The sequence below is a fragment of the Triticum aestivum genome, chromosome 2A (assembly GCF_018294505.1).
Source record: "Triticum aestivum cultivar Chinese Spring chromosome 2A, IWGSC CS RefSeq v2.1, whole genome shotgun sequence".
NCBI classification, from domain to species: Eukaryota; Viridiplantae; Streptophyta; class Magnoliopsida; order Poales; family Poaceae; genus Triticum; species Triticum aestivum.
Genome location: NC_057797.1, coordinates 69,825,936 through 69,844,222, shown reverse-complemented (window position 1 = coordinate 69,844,222; position 18,287 = coordinate 69,825,936). Strand labels below are relative to the sequence as shown.

Here is an 18,287-nt window from a genome sequence, read left to right as displayed (position 1 = left end):
CCCGTAACCGCGGGCACGACTTTTGAAAGTTCAAATCCCTGCAGGGGTGTCCCAACTTAGCCCATCACAAGCTCTCACGGTCAACGAAGGATAAACCTTCTAGCGGGAAGACCCGGTCAGACTCGGAATCCCGGTTACAAGACATTTCGATAATGGTAAAACTAATCCAGCAACACCGCCCGAATGTGCCGGCAAATCCCGATAGGAGCTGCACATATCTCGTTCTCAGGGCACACTTATATGAGACATCCTACGAGTAAAAACCAACCCTTAAGTTGCCCCAAGGTGGCCCCGTAGTCTACTCGGTCGGACCAACACTCATAGGAGCACTGGCCCGGGGGGGTGAAAATAATGATGACCCTTGAGTCTGCAGAACCCAAGGGAAAGAAAAGGCTAGGTGGCAAATGGTAAAACCAAGGTTGGGTATTGCTGGAGGAGTTTTATTCAAGGCGAACTGTCAAGGGGTTCCCATTATAGCCCAACCGCGTAAGGAACACAAAATCCGGGAACATAACACCGATATGACGGAAACTAGGGCGGCAAGAGTGGAACAAAACACCAGGCATAAGGCCGAGCCTTCCACCCTTTACCAAGTATATAGATGCATTAATTAAATAATATATATTGTGATATCCCAACAAGTAAACATGTTCCAACAAGGAACAACATCTCCATGTTCCAACCAGGAACAAACTTCAATCTTCACCTGCAACTAACAACACTATAAGAGGGGCTGAGCAAAGCGCTAACATAGCCAAACAACGGTGCTAGGACAAGGTGGGTTAGAGGCTTGGTTTAAAAATGTGGGAGGCATGATAAGCAAGTGGTAGGTATCGCAACATAGGCATAGCAAAAGAGCGAGCAACTAGCAAGCAAAGATAGAAGTGATTTCGAGGGTATGATCATCTTGCCTGAAATCCCGCAAGGAAGAAGAACGAGTCCATGAGGAAGACAAACGGGCGTAGACGAACGAATCCTCACAAACGCGACGTTATCGGAACCAACCCAAAGAAGCAACACCGGAAAGAAAGCAAACAACATAGTAAACAACCACCACATAAGCATGGCAAGATGCACAACCGAGTATGATGCATGTCCGGATTAATGAGGCATGGCATGGCAAAATGCATAAACAATCCTACAAATTAAGTGGAGCTCAATATGCAACGGAGTTGCATATTGAAGAAAACACCACATGACTTATTTAATTCTCTCTCGTTATGTACCCAACAATATTAAATGTTGATTAACATGGCAAGGGGTGAAGCACAACAAAACTACCTATCTAGGAAAGTTTAAATGAGGCCGGAAGCAACGAACAACAATTCCGGAAACTCCTCATATGCATATATTAGGTTTGGTACTGTTCTGCCCTAAACATAATTTTAGAGTTATTAAACATGCAAAGCAAGGTCACCTTGTTAAACTAGGCATTTTTCGAGCCCATTTACATATAAAGATTATTTAAAACCGAGCTACGGTTATTAAGTTATTATATGCATGAACATTAAGGGGTTTCTGAAAACTGCAGTACTCTAATTAAATAGAAAAAACGTCCTGGCAAGAAGAAAACATAACAAGGCCGAATCCATGCACTGGGCCGAAACAGAGCATGTGAGCTAGGGGGATTTCGCACCATGGGCCAGGCCCGGTTGAGATCGAGGCCGCTGGGTCAACGCGAGGCGCAGCGAAGGCGCTGACGGCGTGCGCTCTGCTCGTTTCTGAAGAAAGCTGCAGCCGCAGGTCGAGGCAGCCCGGCAGGGGACAGGCGCGGCGGCAGCTGGTCTCTGGTGGCGCAGCGTGGAGCCCTGGAGGCGGGGAGGAACTGCAGGGCCATGGCAGGGAGGATTCAGACAAGAGGCAGGGACAGAGAGAGGGCCGGAGTGTGAGCGAGAGGAGGCGAGGCGACCTAGATGCAGAGGAGGCGCAGGGGACTTGGTGGCCGGCAGCGGGGCTTGCGGCGACGCAAAATCCGGCCGGTGCTTGCCGTATCCGGCGCGGAGGAGGACGGGAATGGGTTCCCTGTGGACCGAGGCAGGTCGGGGGCGGCAACAGAGGAGCTCCGGGGCCACGAAGACGATGCGGGGCGCCATGAGGACGGGCGCGGGGACCTTGGGGCCTGGCGTCCATGGCGGAGGAGCTTCAACGGCGGCGCTCGTCGTCGGATGGCATGGCTCGGGTAGGGGAATACTCGGGCGCGGTCGAGGTGAACGGCGGCAGGAGGTGGCTCCCGTTCATGGAGGCACCGTCCTGGTGGCTTCCTGTAGAACGGGAGGGAGAGAGAGAGAGATGAGCTCGGGAGAGAGAGCAGGAAAAGGAGAGGAGGAGGAGACGGGGAGTGGTGGCATGACCTGGTTGCTGGAGCGGCGAGGCGACGGGAGGAAGGAAGAGGTGCTCGAGCGGCTCGGGGGCCGCCATGGGAGCTCGTGCTACTTGCGCGGCTGCACGAGGCAGGGTCTCTGGATCCATCGCTCTGCGTGGGGGACTCGGTTGCCGGCACGGGAAGGCACGGGATGCAGGGGGGTCGAGCGAGGGAGCAGCAGAGGATGGAGGAGGAGGCGAAGTGGCGTTGGTCGATTGGATCGATCCGATCTGGGAGGATCCCTAGGTGGATGCGGGAGTGTGGCGGCGGCGGGTGTGAAAGATGGGACAACTAGCCTAAAACTTAGGGTTTTGTTTGGTTATATAGGTGGGGGATTTGACGTTAGACTATTTGGTCCCTCTGATAAAAATCAGACAGTCACGAATAAAATAGCTAGGGAGTCCAACTAAGAAAACGGAGACGTTTTTTAGATGTTTGGGGATGATCCGGATCCAACGGTGACGACTTCCCGGGTCGGGTCCGGGACAAATTCCGGACGCGCGCGCGAGGAGGGCCGCGGGCTGACGAGAGAGGTTAGGTTGGACTTGGCGGTAGGTGATGACCTGTTAGAGGGGTTTGGGATGAGAGGAGAGGAAGAAGGCAGCCCGGCAACTGTTTCCGGAGACCGAAAACGTCCGACGTTTGAGCGACTATATTCCCGCTATAGTTATCCGTTGGGGCGTCAAACGGATTCCGAATGCGATGAAACTTGGCAGGCGGCCTACTAACAACAAAAAAACACCGCACGCCCACTTTCATCCCATTCCGAGAACATTTTCCGGGCCACTTCTAAAATACTATTTTGGACATGCCGCGGGCGCGTACAAGGGTGTCTGGGCTTAGAACGGACAATGGAAGGAACTGGGAGAACCCGGGCGAATGCAAGTTTTGAAAACATGAAGATGCAATGCACATGATGCAAAGATGAAATGCAATGGACCAAACAAATCACACGACGAAACCCGGAAACCCTGGAAGGTATCTGAAGCTCCGGTCTTGGGGCGTCACAACGGACTCAGACCGTGGTCACAATTGTAACTGCCCCGCCAGCGAGGTATGTTACTTTTGACGTATTTCCAACTTAAATGTTTCGAGCATGATGTCTGAGATCTTAGTATTGCTCTCTCAGGACTGGGTGGAGAGCACGAAGCGTATCCAGTGTCCGGCTCCGTTGCCCAAAGAACCATTCATCCCGCGCTTGGCGAAGATGCTGGTACCGGTGCCATATACGGCGCCGGAGAAGAAGTCCAAGAAGAAAGCCAAGGGGGCCAAGAGTGGCCCCCGTCGCAAGGGCACTTCGGACGCGACGTCCGAAGACGACGAGGCCCATTCCTCTGTCCCTGAGGACAACGGCGAGGAAGAGGAGGAGGAGGAGGAGGAAAACAACCCTCCTCCCAAGGAGAAGAAGAAGAAGAGGGTGGCCTCAGCACATCTGGAGGCGAAAGCGCCCAAAAACGGGAAGGGCGCCCCAACGGTCGACACCGCGTGGGACGTTGACAGTAGCCCGGAACGTTGCCCCCGTACTAGGCCCTAGGCCACATCGTAAGTGATATGGCTTATTTATGCGCACATCCAACCCTTTCCTTTTATTACTCTAACATGGTTAATCCACACTATTGTAGTCCGGCCCGTGACCTTATCCAGCGATCCTCATCTGGAGGTTCGTTGGCTCCGTCGGAGATGGCGAGCATGTCGACACCGCCTTCTTAGTCCCCCGGGGCCAGAGACGACACCGAAGTGTTATCCCGGAGGACCGCTTCGAAGGGAGGAGCCCAGGACGTTGTCCGGGAGGCGCCACAAGGCGGGACCTCCACTGCCGGACACATGGGGGAGTCAATCCCCATGGAGACTGGCAAAGAGGGCCGTATCCAATTCGGCCCTCAGCCGAATACGATTCCGGAGACGAATATGGCTCCGGAGTCGGGTGAGCAGCCCCCTCTGAAGGAGGGGGGTGCGTCGCCTCCACCGGTGGCTCCTATCCATCCAGGAGCACCAGATGACCTGATGGGGGCGCTACGAAGCGTCTCCGTCATGGACGAGCACCGTATCCTTATGGGTGTGGTGATCGAGAAGGTTCAGTCCGCCAAGAGCGGACTGAATGAAGCCTGCAGCAGCCTGTTAACAGGTTCCGAGGTAAGAAAGAGAAAATCCCGTATAGTCCGTAGCCCTTGAGACGTTGTCCGGTGTTCGGCGAGGAGAACCGGACAAGGGATCAATCCTTAATTATAAGAGGCTGACTGAATATGTATCGACAAGCAGGCATCCCTGTTGGCCGTGACCTCGCATGCTGCCGAGGTCTCCGAGCTGAAGCGGAGGCTGGAGCGGACCGAGAACGAGCTCGGCGAGGTTAAGGTTCGGCTCCAGGATAAGCAAGGTGAGGAACGACTTGCTATATGTTCGGGAAAGGATAAGCGTTGTATATTGATAGCGGTATTGTGATATGTGCATAAGCCGCGACCGAGGTCGAGGCCCTGAGGAAGGCCCTGGGCGAGGCCGAGGAGCAGGTTGTCCAGCAGCAAGCCGCATGTAAGAAGCTAAAGGCCCAGGTCAAAGAAGTCCAGCAGGAGCTCCAGGATGCGGTGAAACAATGCGAGGCCTTGGAGCATGATGCGTCGGTTCGAGGGACCAAACTCGCCAAGGCTCGTCAGAGCATGGAGACCGCACGGAATGAGGCCCAAGCCACCCTCCAGGAGAACCAGGAGGCCAAGAAGATGCAAAGCAAGTATGCGGAGAAGCAGTACCTTTTACTAACCCGGGTTCGGAGTTCCCCAGGGGCTTTTGCGAATTTGCCACGCAGTGTATCAGACACCGTGGAGTTTTATCGAGCCGAAGGAGGGGGTTCTTCTGGTCGCAGTATGCGGCACCAGAGCATCCCGTGTCCTTCACCGATCAGCTGAAACAGCTGGTGGAGCTGCATAGGGTGGCCGAACTAGCCATTAAGGATTTCATAATCCGGCTGTGGCCAGCCGAAGCTATGCCTAGCAGCTACTTCGGACTCGTGAGGCAGATGGTGAACACCTGTCCTCGGCCGGACGTTATCAAGTGCTCCGTCTGTATTGAAGGTGCCCGTATGGCCTTCGCTCGCTGCGAGATGTGGTGGGCGAAGATGAACGCTGTTGAAGTCGCCAGCGGGCCGCTGGAGGGCAAGGAGCACCGCACACCTGAGCGATATTTCGAGGATGTCGTAGAAGGGTCTCGACTTGCAGCGGTGCAATGTTCGCAGGACATTGTATTTGAATAAATGTATTCATGTTGCCTTTGTCTTGTATTATGGGAACAAAGCCAGTTTTTGTAAAGTAATTTTATTATTCTTTGAATTGTTTCCTCCTGTACGGCCGTGTTGTGTGTAATCTGAGGGTTGGCCAGTCATCGGCTTCTGCCCTCACGTAGATAGTACGGAGGTGTTCGGGGTGGAATCTAAACAATCTTGATCCAATTACCTGGTCCTTGAAGGAGTTGTTTACCGCAACGAACAAGGCAATCATACTTTATGGCTTTAACGCCCTCACTTAGCCATAGTAGTTTTATAATAAAGCATGGGTGCAGCCCCTGATTTAAGCCAGAGTACTGTCAGCATCTGATCAGGAAGTGCCGATCTCTCGCGTAACGCGGAAAAATCTCCAACGTCTGTAACCCTCAAGTAGCTGGCCGGCTCTCGCCACATCATGATAGTCAGTTTTCGGCTTTCTCTACCGAGGTGCTCGTCTGGTCAAAGCCAGGGCACAATCGCAGTAGTTCTCCCTTTACTACCCTAGCCGATGGAGCGGAATGTAGGGTAGCAAGCACAGGAGCCGGGCAACCCAACTATTGACCAAAGACATGATTCGGAGCCAATGCATATAATGTTAAATTCGGGGTGCCGAACTTATATATAAGAAGTGTTCGGACTGTGCTGTCGTATTGTGGGGCGATAGGTAGCCCCTGGCGAATATGGAACGTAAAAGAGTGTCGATGCAACAAATAAGCAGATCGAAATAAAACGAAGTAAGAAGCGAAAACCACAGAAACTGGGCCACGAACCATTTTTATTATATCTGGAAGGATACGTCAAGGCGTATCTTGTACAGATGGTGCGAGAAGTATCAGGCCATTTAACATGTCGGAATCAAAAGGGCGCAGCGTGCGGCTCCTGAGAAATAAGTATGAATACCATCAAGAAGAACGTATAAAGGTTACCCTACACACCTGTGTTGCTTGCCTCCGTTGTATTCCAGTCCTTCTAAATGACTTAATATCAGGCCCGCGGAAAAAAGGTGCCTGAAACAAGAAAGAGAAGTGAAAGTATGTGCGTCCGGGATTGGTTTTGCCGAATTGTGGACCCCGAGTTATCTCGTGCCTCCGTCGATGTTCATGGAATTTTGAGTGCGTAATTGTGTACGCGTGGTACGAATGCCACTACCTCATTGGGGCTGGGACGGAGGCCAAATTGCTGGTCGAGCTCTTGACGAGCTGCGCTGTCCAGTTGCAGTGTAATTCGGACCCTCTTGATGGTGTCCAAGGGCTCGGCAGCTGGATTATAATGCTGCTTGAGAAGGCCGCTATGTACTTCTGCTACTAGGGCGGCGGTTTGCTCCTCTGTTCAGAGGGAGCGTTTCGTATTGCCATTGACTGTTATGACACCGCGTGGACCGGGCATCTTGAGCTTAAGACACGCATAGTGTGGCACTGCGTTGAATCTAGCAAACGCGGTTCGTCCGAGCAGTGCATGGTAGCCGCTGCGGAAGGGGACGATATCAAAGATTAACTCTTCGCTTCGGAAGTTGTCCGGAGAACCGAAAACCACCTCCAGAGTGATTGAACCCGTACAACGGGCCTCTACACCTGGTATGACTCCTTTAAAGGTAGTCTTTGTTGGTTTGATTCGTGAGGGATTAATGCCCATCTTCCGTACTGTATCCTGGTACAACATGTTGAGGCTGCTTCCACCATCCATCAGGACTCGTGTTAGGTGGAAACCATCGATGGTTGGGTCAAGGACCAGTGCGGCCGAACCGCCGTGGCGGATACTAGTCGGATCATCTCGTCGATCGAAGATGATCGGAAATGGAGACCATGGATTGAACTTTCGGGCGACTGGCTCTACCGCGTAGACGTCCCTGAGTGCTCGTTTGCGCTCCTTTTCTGGGGATGTGTGTGGCGTATATCATGTTCACCGTTTTGACTTGGGGGGGGGGGTTCTTCTGTCCCCCGGTGTTCGGCTGCCGGGGCTCTTCATCCTCGTCCTCACTTTGTGATCCCTTTTCTTTGTTTTTGGCATTTAACTTGCCAGCCTGCTTGAAGACCCAACAATCCCTGTTGGTATGATTGGCTTGCTTATCCGGGGTGCCGTGAATTTGGCACAGACGGTCGAGTATGTGGTCCAGGATGGAAGGTCCTTCGTTGTTTCTTTTGTAGGGTTTCTTATGTTGGCCGGACTTGGAGCCACTGAATCCGGCGTTGACTGTGGTGTCCTCGGTGTTGTCGACGTTGCTTCTGCGTTTGTGTCTATTGCGCCGGAGCTTGCTGCTGCTGTTCTTGGCCTCGGTGGGGCCTGCCTTGCTGGCTGTGTTTTTTTGCTATGAGCCAGCCAGCTGTCCTCGCCTGCGCAAAAGCGGGTCATGAGTGCCATACGGGCTGCCATTGACTTCGGCTTTTCTTGTCCGAGGTGGCGTGCGAGCCATTCATCACGGATGCTGTGTTTGAAGGCTATTAGGGCCTCGGCATCTGGACAGTCAACGATCTGGTTCTTTTTGGTTAGGAACCTAGTCCAGAATTTTCTTACCGATTCTCCGGGTTATTGAACTATGTGGCTTAGGTCATCGGCATCTGGTGGCCGGACATAAGTTCCTTGGAAGTTGTCGAGGAAAGCCTCTTCCAAGTCCTCCCAGCTGCCGATGGAGTTCTTAGGCAGGCTATTTAACCAGTGCCGAGCTGGTCCTTTGAGCTTTAATGGGAGGTATTTGATGGCGTGGAGGTCGTCTCCTCGGGCCATGTGGATGTGGAGAATGAAATCCCCGATCCATACTGCAGGATCGGTTGTGCCGTCGTATGATTCGATATTGACGGGTTTGAACCCCTTGGGGAATTCATGATCCAGTACTTCATATATGAAGCAGAGCGAGTGTGCGGCGCCTCTATATCGGGCCACAACGTGGCAAAGCTCTGATGGAGTCCGTCTGCGGCATTCGGCCCGAGCGTGGCTAGGTTTGTCACGTCCGAATAGGTAGCCGTCGTCGTGCTTTGAGGCACATCCTCGCGATCCATAGATCAATCTTGTGTGTCCTGCTCTGCTGTCCAGAGTTTGTCGGATGTCGTACATATGACTCTAGACTCTTTCGTCCCTATTTTGACGGGGTGGTGGGGCGGTCTGCTGTTCGGCCTGAGTTGCCGCTTTATCGCGACCGTGGGGTGGCCGTTCCGCTATCCTGTCCTGACCACGTGGTGGTCGATCCGCATTACGTGAGGGAGATATGTGCTCCGGCGCCTCCTCATCGAATTGAGGTAGCAGTCTGCGTTTCGAGTAGCTCTTGGCTGGGCGGTTGAGGCCGTATTCCTTGGCTGTTAGGACATCAGTCCATCTGTCAACGAGCAGATCTTGTTCAGCTTGAAGCGGTTGTTGTTTCTTTTTCAAGCTCCTTGCAGTGGCTATGAGCTGAAGCTTAAAGCGCTCCTGCTTGAGAGGACCCTCAGGCACGATGAACTCTTCGTTGCCAAGGCTTGTCTTGTCCTCGGAGGGTGGACGGTAACTATCATCCTCCGAGTCATCTTCTATGGCCTGTTCGTCGGGGTTGTCTTCCCTGCTGTCGTGTTCCTGTTCGGATGTAGCCCCGACAGGGTCTTCATTGTTTTCGGCGTCGCCCGGAGTACTATTTTCTCCGGTGCCAGTGTTGCCATCCTTTGAGTGGCAGGGCTTGGGGCGGCGCCTGGTCCGCCGGCGCTTGGACTGTGTCTCGGAGGTTTTATTCGCATCTGGATCTTCTTTGTCGTCGCCAGATCCTTTAGGTGTATCAACCATGTACACGTCGTACGAAGAGGTAGCCGTCCAACGTCCAGTGAATGGCGGGTCTTGGCCTTGCTCTTTGTCGGCATCGTCGTCCATACCGTCGATGTCTTCGGAGCCATAGTCAAGCACGTCGGTTAAATCATCGACGGTGGCTATGAAGTGGGTGGCGGGTTGGAAGCAAAATTCCTCATCATCCGTCTCTAGCTCGAACCGGACATAGTTCGGCTGTGAGTCCTTCTCCAAGGACAGATTCTTTAAAGATTTTAGCACATCACCCAAAGGTGAGTGCTGGAAAACGTCAGCGGCGCTGAACTCGAAGATCGATAACCGATCTAGCTCGGTGTCCGCGGGCGTACACGTCTGAAACTTATAGCCGGAGACGAGTCCGAAATTCTGTTAAAGCGAATATTGCAGGGCATCGAGTCCATGTGCTGCTCCAGCGCCGCGGGCTCTGCGGCTACGGATGGCTCGATCTTCTTCGGCTCTAAGGTCGTTGCAGCTGCAAGAACCATCTTCTGGGTGTGATCTGATGACATATTTAAGTCACGTTCATTGGGATGAGGGGGAGCGATCGCCGCGGGCTCGAATCCCTCGAAGATCAAGGCTCCACGGATATCTGCGACGTAGTTCAAACTTCTGAATCCGACCTGATGGCCAGGGGCGTAGCTGTCGATCTGCTCTAGATGGCCAAGTGAGTTGGCCTGCAGTACGAAGCCGCCGAGTACGAAGATCTGTCTGGGGATGAAGATTCCTCCTTGGACAGCGTCATTATTGACGATTGAAGGGGCCATCGAACCTTTTGTCGATGGCACAGTGGAACTCTCAATGAAAGCACCAATGTCGATGTCAAAACCGGCGGATCTCGGGTAGGGGGTCCCGAGCTGTGCGTCTAGGATCGATGGTAACAGGAGACGGGGAACACGATGTTTACCCAGGTTCGGGCCCTCTCTATGGAGGTAATACCCTGCTTCCTGCTTGATTGATCTTGATGAATATGAGTATTACAAGAGTTGATCTACCACGAGATCATAATGGCTAAACCCTAAAAGTCTAGCCTATGAATATGCTAATGAGTATGTATGTTGTCCTTTCCGGATTATCCCCTTCAGTTTATATAGACACTGAGGGGATCTTGGGTTTACATGGAGTCGGTTACATGAGAAGGAATCTTCAGTCGCCAAGCTTGCCTTCCACGTCAAGTAGAGTCCAATCCGGACACGATGCAATCTTCGGCTTTCATATCTTCACAGTTCATCAGTCCGACCCATAGATAACAGGCCGGACGCCCGAGGACCCCTTAATCCTGGACTTCCTCATTGGGCTCCTAGGTGTTATTCCTGTTTTATAATCTTTGTTTTTTTTCTTCTAAGCGCCTCTATAAGCAGCTGTCATTGTAGACGTGGTGAGCCCACGCTTGTTTCAGGCGTCTCATTCCTGTTGTTAGTACATCCTGTTTTGCGGAGATTTTGCAGGTTCTCCTTCCGTGATGAAAAACTTTACAACTAACAAACATGCAGGGAGCGAATCAACCTATGGTTAAATGGTTAGAGGGACTGTGGTATTCTCAGCCCATCAGGTTCAAATCCTGATGCTCGTATTTATTTCAGGATTTTCGGCGATGCGCATTTGATGGGAGGAGATGTTTCCGTCGACAACGAGACACCTACAGTGAATTCGTAAATCTCAAGATAATATGCCGACTCAGTTTTTCGGAGATACTCATAAGGGTAAGGTGTGCGTGTGTGTGCGTTTATAGAAATGAGTGTATACACGTGTATATGAGCGTTTGTGTCTATACGGATGTTAAAAAAACATACAGGCAAGGTTCGTTACATCATGTGCCTAGCGCGAGAGCATGTGGTCTGGTCAGTGAGCACCTTATATTCTGAACAAAAAAACTAAACAAAGCTATGTAAACATTCAAGCCAAATGCAGCGAGCCAAAACAAAAAGATTTCTTTTGACGCGACACTTCAAGTGTACATACTCCCTTGTGATCTAAACTATCTTATAAAAATTTACAAAGGGGGTAAGTTAGAAGGCGTGCTTTTGATGGCTGGACCAAGAGCCTATCGACAGCTGCTATGAGTCCAACAATGATCGCCGACGGGGGTGCAGTGCAGCGGTGAATCTCTATAGAAGCAGAAGCATGCCGAGCGCCGACGACAGGCCAAACGTCAGCCTGAGAGATTGAGTATTTGACAAAAAACTATCATATTTCACGTCATCGTTCTATAGAACCATCACATTTTAAAAAGTGACCGAAAACTATAGATTAGTACTAATTTTGTGACAAAAAACTACCAACTTAAGTTGATGACCTGTTTATGACATACGGAACCCGCATGTTAAAACTGACGTGGCGGAAAAGTCAGCTCTGTTTATTTTGGCAGTTAGATTGACCGTTATTACAGATGGGTCCCATATGTCAGCATCTACCTTCTTCTTCCTCATCCTCTTTCTCTCTTAAGCATTTCAACGAACACCTGGTGTTCGTACCCGCGTGGTGAAACAGCGCATGGGCACGCCGTCGAGGACATGGAGCTCGCCCTACCGCGTCGCGGGTGGCCTTGTCTGCAAGCTTCGCGAGCGCCGTGGTGTTGGCCACCGCGAGCTCCGGCGCGCCGCGCGCGGAGTTGCCCAGGCTGCCGCACAGCCGGTCCAGTGGCGAACAGGGCGTGACGCCGGAGCTGGACGCGTCGTGGACGCCGGCCGCCGAGAAGAGGACGAGGAGGGGGAGATCGCGGAGCATAGGAGAGGAGGTGCCCATGGGCGGCGCGGGCGAGCACTGGCCTAAGGGTGCCGGAGCTGGCTTTCTTTCGCGTGGAGGAGGAGGTCTTTGGCATGAACGGACCACTCCGGCGATGGGCTGGGCGGATGCGACGGCGGAGGAGCGGCGACGCCCTGCCCGACCATGGGATGCTGCTCCAGATGGTGGTGTAGGGGAGCTCCCCGTCAATAGCCGTGGTGACGCTCGCGGCCGCGCCCATGGCCGCACCTGACATGCGTGCTCGAATAACAACACCAGTCACTCCTTTTGTCGGATGATGTATATGAAGTGTTTGTTAAAATGTCGAACAGGAAAAGAGGAGAAGAAGAAGAAGAATGACATGTGCGCCTCATCCGTTATAATGGTCAACATGACAGTCAAAATAAACAGAGTTGACGATCTTCGCCACATCCGCCCTGACAAGCTTGGCGACTGAAGACAAGGTTGGAAGACACGCCTCAATTGCGAACATTTTAGATGGCAAATTTAGTTGTATGGTACGTCAATTTCTGCAAAGAAAAAGAAAAAATTGTGGCAAAAAGGCTGAATTTGCCATCTCGTACCAATAAGTAAAGTTGCAAAAACATTTATGTGCCATCTCCTGCCATGTGACGTTCGCCCGTTATCATTTCCGTAAATAGAAACCCTTTTGGATTTTCAATTGGAGTGAAAGAATATTCAAATATCACACAAGAAATTGATTAGAAAAGAATTAATTCTTTACATCAGAATAATATAATACTAACTTAGTAGAAAAAGAAGTTTCAGCTCTTTTCAGGCTCGTTTCTAGCCAATTCTTCCGTAACTCTGGCAACTTCTGGGCTTTTTCTGCCCCGGAAGCCGTCGTTTCACGCAGCCCGCGAGAAACAGCAAATTTGAATTTGCCAGCCGGCCGGCCACCTACCGACCCTCCCGCCGTCGTGCCGCGTGCCCCATCTAGATCTAGAGGCCAGAGTCACGAACGTGATGGAAGAAGCCCGACACGCGCCTCTCCCCCACGCAACGCGTGGCCTCGGAAGAGTGACTCCGCGCGCCACCCATGCTGACGCCGCAACCCCCGACCTCCGGGGAGCTTGCGCGCGGCGCTCGCCCACTGAGCTCTCTGCACGTACGCACGTCGACGGTCAGCGCCCTCGCGTTTCCAGACACGATCACTCCGCCTATAAATCCACGCGCCCCGCCGGACGCAGATCACACAGCAAGAAGAAGAATTCAACTCCGGCACTGTTAAGCTGCACTGCACTCCTGTACCCAGTAGCCCCATCCACAGCCACGTCCGATCGATCGCCATGGCGCAGGCGGAGAGCGAGCGCATGCGCGTGGTCATGTTCCCGTGGCTGGCGCACGGCCACATCAGCCCGTACCTCGAGCTGGCCAAGCGCCTCATCGCCAGCGCCTCCGACGGCCACCACCTAGACGTCGTCGTCCACCTCGTCTCCACGCCGGCCAACCTCGCGCCCCTCGCGCACCACCAGACGGACAGGCTCAGGCTCGTGGGGCTCCACCTGCCGGCGCTCCCTGACCTCCCGCCCGCGCTGCACACCACCAAGGGCCTCCCCGCCCGCCTCATGCCCGTCCTCAAGCGCGCCTGCGACCTCGCCGCGCCGCGCTTCGGCGCGCTCCTCGACGAGCTCTGCCCGGACATCCTCGTCTACGACTTCATCCAGCCGTGGGCGCCGCTCGAGGCCGAGGCGCGCGGCGTCCCGGCGGTCCACTTCGCCACCTGCGGCGCCGCCGCCACGTCGTTCTTCATCCACTGCCTCAAGACGGACCGGGCCCCCAGCGCCTTCCCGTTCGAGAGCATCAGCCTCGGCGGCGCCGACGAGGACGTCAAGTACACGGCGCTGGTCGCCGTCCGCGAGGACAGCACCGCCCTGGTTCCCGAGCGCGACCGCCTGCCGCTCAGCCTGGAGCGCTCGTCCGGGTTCGTGGCCGTCAAGTCCTGCGCCGACATCGAGCGCAAGTACATGGACTACCTGTCCCAGCTCTTGGGCAAGGAGATCATCCCCACCGGCCCGTTGCTCGTCGACTCCGGTGGGTCGGAAGAGCAGCGCGACGGCGGGCGCATCACGCGGTGGCTCGACGGCGAGGAGCCTGGCTCCGTGGTGTTCGTCTCCTTCGGCAGCGAGTACTTCATGTCGGAGCGCCAGATGGCGCAGTTGGCGCGCGGGCTGGAGCTCAGCGGGGTGCCCTTCCTGTGGGCGGTGCGGTTCCCGAACGCAGAGGACGACGCCCGCGGCGCGGCGAGGTCCATGCCGCCGGGGTTCGCGCCCGCGCGCGGGCTGGTGGTGGAAGGGTGGGCGCCGCAGCGGCGCATCCTGTCGCACCCTTCCTGCGGCGCGTTCCTGACCCACTGCGGGTGGAGCTCGGTGCTGGAGTCGATGGCGGTGGGGGTGCCGATGGTGGCGCTGCCGCTGCACATCGACCAGCCGCTGAACGCCAACCTCGCGGTGGAGCTGGGCGCGGCGGCCGCGCGCGTGAAGCAGGAGCGGTTCGGGGAGTTCATGGCGGAGGAAGTGGCGTGGGCGGTGCGCGCGGCTGTGAAGGGGGAGGAAGGGGAGGCGGCGAGGCGCCGCGCGAGGGAGCTGCGGGAGGTGGTGGTGCGGAACAACGGCGACGGCCGGCAGATCGCGACGCTGCTGCAGAGGATGGCGCGGCTCTGCGGCAAGGGCCAGGCCGTGCCAAATAAGTGGGCCTTTTAAAATGTTTTTGGTCGAAAATGAAATGCGTCTAACAATATGTTAATGCATGTCAACAAAAATTATATCATTCGATTTGTATTTGAACATAGTTTGTAATGACATAACTTTTTGTGACATGCATGAAATTTTGTTAGTTAAATTTACGTTCTAAATTTGGCATAAAATATAATGAGAGCCAATAAACCAGGACAAAGGTAGTAGCAATTATATGTGCTTATTTCCTTAACTGGTCCACACAACTAGCCAGCAGCATTGCCTCCTCGCTTGTGAGCTTGTCGTAGATCTAGCCAAAGCGAGGTTGGCTCGTGAGCTCGTCGTAGATCTAGCCATCTGTCAGTCGGTGATGCGAGGAGAGCGAGGTTGTAGTGCTCTTTCTCCTGTGTCTGTCTTATAGTGCAGTCGGTATGAAACAATGCGAGCAAGGGCGTCGACTCGTTGTCGTAGGCTTCTTCCACCGCCATGTCATTGTCACTCACCCTCGGCGAGCTCATCAGGATGCCTATTTCTATCTACCTGCATGGCGGTCCTAGCAGTTTGCCGCAAGGCCGATTACCTCGTGCTTTTGCTTCGCCGAGAGGCTTCCACAACACTCTCGAGCTTGCGGTCATGACAGAGGTGATGCACGGAGGAGGATTGTAAGTGGACGACTGGGCATGTTTGTGATGTAGATGGTGCCGGCCGAGAACATGGTTAAATAGCCAGACCAAGCGTCTGTTCAATTTTGAACAGTTGACCAATAGATTGAATTTTTTATTTTTTATAAATATTATCTAAAAATTAAACTAGAATTACCATGCATTCCAAATATGGAGCAAGCGTTTTGGCCATGATTTATTTCCTTTCTTTGGCCGCTATAGTCACTGTTGCCCTCCGCCCGAAATTGACGGCAGATATAGCGCAACGTGAATGGTCTCGCTGTTTTGGCCACGATGATATTTGACCGTCTCTACGACTCAACAGTCAGTCCAACGACACGAAGGAGAAATGAGCCGCCGGTCCCGCTCCCCCTCGGCCTCGCCGCTGGGTGACCTAGACCTCCGCGTCCACCGTCGCTCCTCCCCGCCGGACGACGGCCGCTCCTTCCTCGCCTCCACGCCCCCGCTGGAGGACGACAACCTCCTCCGCGAGATCCTCGTCCGCCTCCCTCCGCTGCCGACCTCGCTCCCGCGCGCCGCCCTCGTCTGCAAGCGCTGGCGCCGCCTGCTCAAGGACCCCGCCTTCTTCCGCCGCTTCCGCGCGCACCACCGGCGGGCCCCGCTCCTCGGCTTCTTCGCCGGCCTGTGCCGCCCGATCTTCTTCACGCCCACGTTCGACCCACTGGATCGCATCCCCGCCGGGTGGCTCAACCGGTTCACGTCGAGCGGCGAGGGGCGCGGCCACTTCTGCGGCTGCCGCCACGGCGTCGCCCTCCTCCTCGGCCCGGAGCGGCCCGAAGCCCTAGTGTGGGACCCCATCCCCGGCCACCAGCGCCGGGTGCCTTTTCAGCCAGGGTTCCACATCAACAGGTAGGAGACCATCGTTCGGCACGCCGCGATGTTGTGCCCTGCCACCGCCGGCGATGGCGATGGCGGCGGCGATAGCCCGTTTAAGTTGGTGCTACGCTACAGCCACAATGCGATCCTGGCTTGCCTCTACGAATCGGAGTACGGTGTGTGGGGAGATGCGGTCAACACAGCCACTCCTCACGAGATTGATCCGTTAAGCCATAGCATTCTGATTGGGAATAATGCACTTTGATGGAGGATCGATCATGGTGCCCTCCTTGAGTTTGACATTGAAAGGCAGAGCCTGCGTGTGATTGAGCGGCCGACGGATGCTCAACGTACCGCGCAGTCCTTCTTCCATATCTTGCGGACAGAGGATGGCGGCCTCGGCCTTGCCATGTCTTCAGGCGCACCATTCAGCTGTGGGAGAGGAAGTCTAGCCCGGATCGTTGGGTGCGTGGAAAAAACATTGATCTATCTCAGCTCCGTTTATTGGGGCCGACGGAGAGAACATTGGTAGTGCCCATACACTACTAGAAAAAAGGCTACTAGTAGCGTTGGTAAAATAGTTACTAGCAGCATGGGTACCCGCATTACAACTAATAATTAGTAGTAGCGCGGGTAGACCCACGTCACTACTAACTTTGCTATTACAGAACCGTGCTACTACTAACAAAGTAGTAGTAGCGTGCTTATAATACCAACGCTAGATACTAGTAGTGCTTAATTTGTTCCCACGCTACTACTAACTATGTAGGATTAAAACAAATAAAATCAACCAATTCCATTTTATGCATACAATTTTAAGAAACAATAGTGATGGAAAAATGTCACTATGACACACTTGCCATATTCCTTATTCCTGATTCTACTATCACACAGTTGCCATATGTGCTACCACACAGTTTCTCATTCTACATTTCCTCACTCCAATAGTAAGAAAAATGAAAAGGAAAAATAGAGCTAGTCTGCCGTTGAAATGTCCTTATTCCTGAGTAATATTCAATGGAACGGTGCAATTACACTACAATCTCATGGATTCACTTTGCCGCTTCAACATCTCATTATCCTGCAGCGGTAGAAATGAGCATCAGCAAGGCATATAGATATAATGAATAAATGGAGAGGAAGCATAATCTCAGACGATACAGGAGAAAAGGACCAAGATTCTGATACAATGCGAATATGCACGGTAAGTACACATATATTTCAGTTACAAAAAATATTCAATTAAAAAGTGACAAATAACAATAGTTTTAAATAGCCGGCTATAGCCTCGCTATAGCTCCGCTATAGCTGTTTGAGGGTGTTGCCGCTAAATGATTTCATGTACAATTTGCCGGTATAGCTCCGCTATAGCCCACTATAGCCCAGCTATAGCTGTTTTTAAGGGTCGCCGCTACATGCCATAACCCATTATTTAAAACATTGCAAATAACTGAATGAAACTCAGACTATATATTTCAGTTACAAAAAATATTTCAGCTTAGGAATGCACTGTATAAATCAGACTAAATAGATAACACTACCGAAGCTTAAATTTTAAATGTGCAGTTTAAGTATGAGCACCTACCAACTGAATATAGCTAGCTAGCATAAATGTCAATTGGCACATGATTTTTCTTGGTGCATTTGCACTAGGAAACTAGTCCTAACATATCAATATTTTGATCAGCATTATCCTACAGACCCATCACTCAAGTGCATAACTAACAGTAGTAACCATCAACAGTACAAACGTATGTAATAACATTACTAACTCAAAGAAGATGCTAGGGGTTCATTAAGAATGCTAAATATCTCTAAGTTACCAAAGCTAGTGAGAATGGTCTCGAATTCGTAAACCCACTTCATTTATCTTGTTCCGACTTGTGAATGGCGACTGAATTTGTTTTAGACAGTAAGTAAGGTTGGTAATGGTGCAGCAGAGTGGCAGGATTCAGATACTATTGTAGAAAGAATGGTGGTGGTAATGCAGGAACAGAAGG

At 52.9% G+C, this 18,287-nt stretch overlaps 1 protein-coding gene across 1 annotated transcript; it reads left to right on the top strand.

Moving 5' to 3' along the window:
• Positions 1-13,172: 13,172 nt before the first annotated feature.
• LOC123184766 (UDP-glucosyltransferase 29-like) lies at positions 13,173-14,899 on the top strand. The gene has a single exon (XM_044596831.1). The coding sequence runs from the start codon at positions 13,403-13,405 to the stop codon at positions 14,813-14,815; it is 1,413 nt and encodes a 470-aa protein (XP_044452766.1). The 5' UTR covers positions 13,173-13,402; the 3' UTR covers positions 14,816-14,899.
• Positions 14,900-18,287: the final 3,388 nt, after the last annotated feature.

Bases quoted from the DNA above. Each gene is read 5' to 3' on its own strand.
- LOC123184766 (XM_044596831.1), top strand. From the start codon at position 13,403: ATGGCGCAGGCGGAGAGCGAGCGCATGCGCGTGGTCATGTTCCCGTGG.